Here is a 7,670-nt window from a genome sequence, read left to right on the forward strand (position 1 = left end):
GTAGAAATGAAATGTCACCTTACAAAAAATAATTGATTATTTTTTTTCTTTTTATTTTTAACTGTTGTTTTTTTTTCATTTTCTGAAACTACCAAGTTGTCCTGGATAAAAAAAAATAATAAAAATCCAAGTATTGTAGGGAGAGAGGCAAAGAGTGAAGGTTTAAATAGTTGTTTAGAAGTAACACTATCATGAAAAAACCAGGTCATCTACAGAAACCTCTGAGCGTCTGTCGAGTACGAGGTTTCTCTGCAAAGTGTGTTAGAGGACAGCGCCAAAAATTGAATTTTGTTTTGTGGATGAGACAAAAACACAATTTGCACTCCTCCTTTTAAAGGAGAAAAAGGATTAAAAAAAAATAGCATTTCTATCTCTATCTATCTGTATATTCCATTTCTGACCCCCAAAACTAAAAATGGCTTGTTTTTCATTTTTAGATTTTGAAATGAAAATCAAAAATTAATTAATTATTGAATTTATTTATTCATTCATTTATCTGTTTATGTATTAATTATTGTAATTATCTGTTTATCTATTTATTGATTGACGTATTTATTTTTTCATTTCCGTTTGTAAAAGTAAAATTCAAAGACCAAAAAGTGCGCTGACCATCCGACCCTCATGAGTTTGTTGTCGCTGTCTCAGCATGCTGGAGTTCGACAGCGAGAACCTGAACTCGGAGGAGATCTACAGCTCTCTGCGTGGCGTCACCGAGGCCATCCAGAACTTCAGCTTCCGCAGCCAGGAGGACCTGATGGAGCCGCTGAGGCGAGACGGCAAGAGGGACGCCATGGTGAGGACAACCGGGGATTATTTTCACGATCAGTTTGACTCATTAATTACCTGTTCAGTAGAAGTTTTTTTGTTTTGTCCGACCTGTCGGGATGGGGATGGAAACCTGGTTCTAATGAAAATCTATAACGTTTGAGCTTATTAATTAATAGAAGAAATGAAAAAGAAAGTAAAATACACACAAACAAGGAAAACACAACTTGGAAAAAGGGCTCGAAAATTTTGTAACATAATTTAATATTATTTAATTAACATATGCCAGTGTTAAATACAGTTTTGTTTTTCTAGCGTTTTCTTTTTTCCATGAACTTAAAAAAAAAAATTCTAAATCTAGTAATTTCTTGCAATTTGTGTCACATGTCTTATTGTGTTGATAAGTGCTTCATGTTTTCAAAAGAAATCGTTGAAAGGTTTAAATTCTTGTGAAAGGCGTCTGAAAGCAGCACAAGAACAGTGATGCCGCTCCAGGGTTCAAAGGGTTAATCAAAGAGTTAATTAGTTAATGTGTCACTGTCCTGTCTCTTATCACGTGTGTTATGATGTCTTTTCCAGTCTGGAGTCGGGGCGTCCTCAGACTCCGACCCTCGGCCCGGCGGCGACGTGGTGGGAGGAGGACGCACCGCCCTGGACAACAAGACGTCGCTGCTGAACACGCCTTCGCCGCGCTCCTTCGCCGGCCCGCGTTTCAGAGACTACAACCCCTACAACTACACGGACAGCATCAGCACGCTGGACAAAGCCGCCCTGAAGGAGGCGTTGTACGAGGACGCCGTGGAGCAGCTGCGAGACGGTGAGACATCGGGTCACTCCTGAGCTCAGAGGTCGTTCTCACGTTGGTGTTTGTCATCTTTAAAATTGAACGTTTTCTCTGCAGGCAGCAGACAAGAAAGTGTCGAGAACAAGATCATGAACCCCAAAAGCTTCCCTGGTAAAGACCGAGTCCTTTCCTACAGCACGACGTCTGATTTACAGCAACTTCAGCTAATCGCTAACAGATAACAGTCAGAAAACGTCTTGAGAGACAAAAACGAAACTTTCAACGGACAGAGAAAGTAATCTATTACACATGCAGGAGCTGCATCAAACAAAAGATTTATGAAGCTTCTCTCCAGGAGACAAAATACCAAAAAGTCCACTCAGCTGATTGAAGGCTCATTCACATGAACTTGATCCCAAAAAGGCCTCGAGGTAATTTCGTCAGATTTGGCACAAACATCCACTTGGACTTGAACTGTTTAGTTTTTGGTGGTCAAAAGTCAAGGTGAATGCAGTATCTCAATCCGTCAAAATTCATAGCACAAACATCCACTTGAACTCAACAATAAGCTTAAATTTTGGTGGTCAAAGGTCACTGTGACCCTGTTTGTCTCATTTTATCATAAACGCGATATATCTAAAACACCTTACGGTAATTTCGTTAAGTCTTAAGTTTGGCTCAAATATCCACTTAGCGTCAAAGATGGAACTATTTAGATTTGGTGGTCAAAGGTCATGCTCACTATGACCTTATCTGTCTTATCCTTGTGAAAGATATCTCAAGAACAGCTAGAAGGAAAGTTTTCAGATTTTGGCATAAACGTCCACTTGAACTATTTTTCATATGGTGGTCACAAGTCAAAGGTGATGGTGACTTTGCTTCTATCTGATTCTCATGAGTTATATTTTTAATTGTAGATTTTTCCCACAGTCTCAGCAGCTCTTAACAAATGTTGTTTTTGTTCAATTTTAACCCAAACAACACACGCTTTATTTGATATCTGCTGTTTGTCCTGCAGCGGGCCCCGTCGAGCAGCTGCAGCTGGTCGGGGAGCTGCTGAAGGAGCTCTCCCAGGGCCAGGCCGGGGACCGGGGCCCCGAGGAGCGGCGGGGGACCCTGCTGGAGCTGCTCAAAGTGGCCCGGGAGGACAGCCTGGTGGTGTGGGAGGAGCACTTCAAGACCATGCTGCTGCTGCTGCTGGAGACGCTCGGAGACAAAGACGTAAGGCCCCGAAATCCCCTCTGACCCCTGTGAAACACTTAAGTAGCTTCAGCCTCGCTGAAAACTTAAAACGGACTCTTCTGTCTCAGCACACGATCCGGGCGCTGGCCCTGCGAGTCCTGAAGGAGATCCTGAGGAACCAGCCGGCCCGCTTCAAGAACTACGCCGAGCTCACGATCATGAAGACGCTGGAGGCTCACAAAGACTCGCACAAGGAGGTGAGGAGCACGCGAGCGTTTTTAGTCTCATTAAAGGAGTCAGAGTCTGTCAGGAATGCTGGGATTTAGAGTTCAATGGATGCACTCAATCTTTTCCTAAAGGGACTTTGTAAGACCTGCAAAGGTAATACAGATCTTCAGCTCGCAATGGAATAATCCCACAAGCATAATACGAAATTTCTTGCAAATGTCCAAAAAAGACATCTATGTGACGTCCAGAAAAGACGTCTATATTCCCTGAATAGTGAACACAAAAACTCCAATTTTGTGTAAAATGATGATTTAGACGAATTTTGAGCAGATTGTTTCCTGTCAATACAACATCAGAGATGAGTTTTTGTGATATTTTTAGGAAACGTTTATACAGTTATACATTTTGTTTGTTTATTTTGCTTTTTGGAACCAGTACCCCCCTCCCAAAAAACCACCCCTGATCCAAACACCCCCACACACACACCTCAAATCCCAGAAAGTAATAAGAACAACAATACAAAAGTAAATAAATGAATACATAATAGAGACTATTATTATAGACTATTCAAAAATGAACAATATAGACTGTAATTTTTTTAATGGAAAAATAGATGATTAATACGTACGAGAAGTGTGTAACGTGACGCTCTCTGTGGTCGCTGCAGGTGGTGCGTGCGGCGGAGGAGGCGGCGTCCACGCTGGCAGCCTCCATCCACCCGGAGCAGTGCATCAAGGTCCTCTGTCCCATCGTGCAGACGGCGGACTACCCCATCAACCTGGCCGCCATCAAGATGCAGACGAGGGCCATCGAGCGCATCGCCAAGGAGCCGCTGCACCAGCTGCTGTCTGACATCATCCCCGGGCTCCTGCAGGTCAGACCGCCGTGCTCGCCGCTCACTTTCTCAGGCTTTTCCTCACAGACTCGGCGTTTGACTCGCTGTGCTGTTTCAGGGCTACGACAACACGGAGAGCAGCGTGAGGAAGGCCAGCGTCTTTTGCCTCGTGGCCATCTACGCCGTCATCGGAGAGGAGCTCAAGCCGTACCTGGCTCAGCTGACCGGCAGCAAGGTGAGCTCACTTCCTGTCTCGCAGCGCTCAGAGAGCATCAAGCTGCACGTTTATTTCAGATTTTAGAGATTTTTATAGAGAAACTGCAAAATTGAACTGTGTAAGTAAGTGTGGAGGACAAAAACAGTGGCACACATATCAATTAATAAATCAGTTTATAAAAAGGAAGTCATTCAATTTTGCAAGACACATAAATACAGAAAGAAATGTAAATGCAGTTGTAGGAAAACATAAAAATAAATTTAAGGTATTTATCCATTTTATTTACATTTATTGCTGTATTTGTTTCATACAAGAATTTGTTTCATCCTGTAATTATTTAATACGTCCATTTATTTATTAATTCCAATCTTTATATATACATTTGTATGTATTCCTTTATATTTCTATATTTTTATTATTTATTTATTTGTACACGTATTGTTGATTGATTTATTCACATTTATTCTGACACCTATTTATTTATTTCTGCATTTATTTATTCTTTTATTTTTTATTTCTTTATTCTTGTTTTGTTATTTTTTTCTGTTCAGTTCTGCAGATGGGCGGGCCTTATTCATTTATGTATTCATTCCCATATTTCTTTTTATATTTCTGTGTCTATTTATATATATTTATATAGTTATTTGATTTTTTTTGTTATTTTTTTCTCAAAATTAAAACCAATCCGTCATGCTCTGATCTCTAAATTGCGGTTTGGATGGACTCTGATGAAAACTGGTGCTGTTTTCCCTCCGACAGATGAAGCTGCTCAACCTGTACATCAAGCGGGCGCAGACCTCCACCAGCAACAGCAGCAGCTCCTCCGACATCTCCTCCTACTGACGGCGCCCCGCTCCGCTCCGCCCGCCGTCTCTCTCCGCGGTCATTTAGGCGCCGAAACTCTCCACATCCAAAATCTCCTCCTTCATTCCTGCAGCTGCCGAGGATTTTGTCTTCTAGTTTTTCCTCCTCACACACTAAAGGTAGAGTCATGAGCCTTAAAATCTTCCATCGGAGCAGAAACCTCCTCCTCCTCCTCCTCCTCCTCCTCCCGAAATATTTCTGAACGTTGTTTCACACCTGGAGGCGAGTCTTTTCGGGAAACCATCAGTATTTTTATTAGTTTTTAGTAATCCTCGTCTTCAGACTGTCTCTGTTGCTTTGACACATCAAACCTTATCGTGTTCTGAATGTAAAGAGCTTCGAGCGGACGTTTCTCCTCCCTGAACTGCTGCCGCCTCGCCGGGACCCCGGGGGGAGCCCTCCGAAGGGAGGTCGGGATCAAGTTTGAGCCGTATGGAGCAGTTAGAGAAAGCGGCACTTTGGTTTTTAAAAAGGGTCCATCTGAAGATTAATATGTCCAAAATAACGAGCTTTCATTATTCAGATTTCACTACAACTGAAGAACAAATCACTTTAATATAAAATATGTTAGCTTTAAAAAAAGATTTAAAAAGAAATTATTCAATCAATGTTACTTTATAATAATCATTTGGCTGGCCAATGATTTTACAGTGGTTTTATTTTTGGGCCCAGCCAGCAGCGGAAGGTCTCGGCTGTTTGTGATTTCTTTCAAAAACACGTTACGAAGGCCCAAAAAATTAGCAAGAAATTCAGAAAAGTTGCAAGAAAATGAGCAAAAAATGAGCAAAAACAGGGTTCCTGCAAATCAACGAAAAAAACTTCAAATGCATTGAAATAATGAATCTAAAAATAAGGCCTTAGTTCGTATTAAAAGTCTTAAATCAATATTTCAGGTCTTAGTTATTGATGTTGTTGTTTTTCCAGCTCCTACATTTTGGTGATTGTAAAATTGGTCTGAATTTGAATTCTAATCGGCATTAAAATGCGATTTTCTTGTCAATTTTTATTATTATTTCTTGCAATTCGCAGGACTTTTTTTCCAAATGTAATTTTACTTTTTATCCCATGTTTTTGAAAGAAATCAAAGAAAAAACTTTGCTGACATTTGAAGGGTTGAAATGCTTTTGAAGGGTTAAAGAAGAACAAATCATTTTTCACGTGTAATAAGAGCTGAATTTTTTCTGTGTGACAATCATCAGTTGAATTTCCATTAACAAATCTAATAATCCACCTTAAGATATATAATGTTAATGATACATATTAACAACAAAAGTCAACACAAACAAACAACTCAGCTAACAAACAATAATAATAATTATTAATAATTTAAATGTAATAATTTAAAATAAATTTAAAAAAAAAGAATACAGGATGATCAGATTTTAAAATGTGGTCTTCTTTTTACTTGATTTTTGTTTTACTTCATTTCATTTTATTTCTTTTTACTATCGTTTTTTAAATTCTTATTATTTTTTGTAGATGTTGAAAGTAAAAGTCCAAAAGTAATTTAAAATCTAATCAAATCATCCTAAATATAGTCACTAACTCTATATAAATGTGAGATTAAAAGACAGCTGTTAAATTATTAAAATATAAAAATATTTTACTGGAAAAAGAAAAAAAGTAGTTTTAAAATGCGTTATATTTGTAAATGCAGAAAAAACCCCTCAATTTATGTTTATTTGATTTAAAATTGATTGAAATTTTAAAAAAATCAACTGATGAGTGTCACATGGACTTCATTTTTATATATTTAAAATCATGCAGTGGATTTTTAGTTGCCCAGCGTAGAAATCTGTTTATTAATGATTTTTAGGAAAATAAAACCACTGAGAGACGGCCGTGATGTTCCTGTCCGCCGTCTCAGAGCGACGTGAAGCTGAGGTCGTGCTCAAACTGGGAGTTTATTGGTTTGGACGTCTTACAGGCTGTCGAGTCGACACTGCTGTGATCTGTCGAGTTTCATTCCAAAATACTGTAATATATCCTAAATGTTACATATTACGCTTGAAAAATCATCTAACGGTCAAAATCGAGGTCTCAAAAATGGTGTCGGTGTCGCTGTGGGCGATGTGTTCTTGTTTTAAAGAGACGGGAAGAAACTCCTCTGTTGTTCCTAAATTGAATGTAAATCACTTCGACCTTTAAAATGTGAAATGTTTTAGCAAATGTGCGATTTGTATGGAGGACGAAGAATGACACAAGTATCATAAATACATAACTGCATTAAGAAAAAGGAATGAATAAATACGGAAATACATAAAGACATACAGGGATAAATAAAACCCATAAAAGAATAATCAAATTTGTAAATCAGTGCAAAAATACAGAATAAATAAGGCATAACTATACAAAAATTAAAAACATAAATAATGTATAATTAATAAAAACAAAAAGACAAAAAAATCATAAATAAATGAAAAACTAAAAGATAATTAATTTATTATTATTTAACAGGACATAAATAAATTATTTTTTTTCTACTACATTTATTTATTTATATATTTCTGTTTCTTGCAGTTATGTATGTGTGCATTTATTTATTAATTTACTTACATACTTATTTAAGTATTTTTATTAATTTCTGGGGTTTTTTTTCTTTTTTTTGCATTTACTTATTTACTCAATGAATGAATGTATTTTAATAAAATACAACAAATAATAAATCTGGAAAAAATTAAATAACAAGAATAAGTAACTTTTTAAAAACACTAAATAAATAAATGCATACATAGATATAAAAATACAAAATAATGAATTTAAAAATAAATAGAAAAATACAAAATAAATGCATA

At 37.6% G+C, this 7,670-nt stretch overlaps 1 protein-coding gene across 1 annotated transcript; it reads left to right on the forward strand.

Moving 5' to 3' along the window:
* Positions 1–645: 645 nt before the first annotated feature.
* Positions 646–6,169, forward strand: LOC121938207 (CLIP-associating protein 1-B-like; the record flags this gene model as incomplete). The annotated part of the gene is made up of 8 exons (XM_042481481.1): positions 646–793; positions 1,345–1,582; positions 1,667–1,720; positions 2,568–2,770; positions 2,860–2,988; positions 3,627–3,833; positions 3,913–4,029; positions 4,771–6,169. Coding segments are annotated over 8 exons (1,180 nt in total), but the record flags the coding sequence as incomplete, so codon positions are not given.
* Between the last annotated feature and the right edge of the window lie 1,501 nt (positions 6,170–7,670).

Source organism: Plectropomus leopardus, unplaced genomic scaffold (genome assembly GCF_008729295.1).
Source record: "Plectropomus leopardus isolate mb unplaced genomic scaffold, YSFRI_Pleo_2.0 unplaced_scaffold28832, whole genome shotgun sequence".
In the NCBI taxonomy this organism is placed as follows: Eukaryota; Metazoa; Chordata; class Actinopteri; order Perciformes; family Serranidae; genus Plectropomus; species Plectropomus leopardus.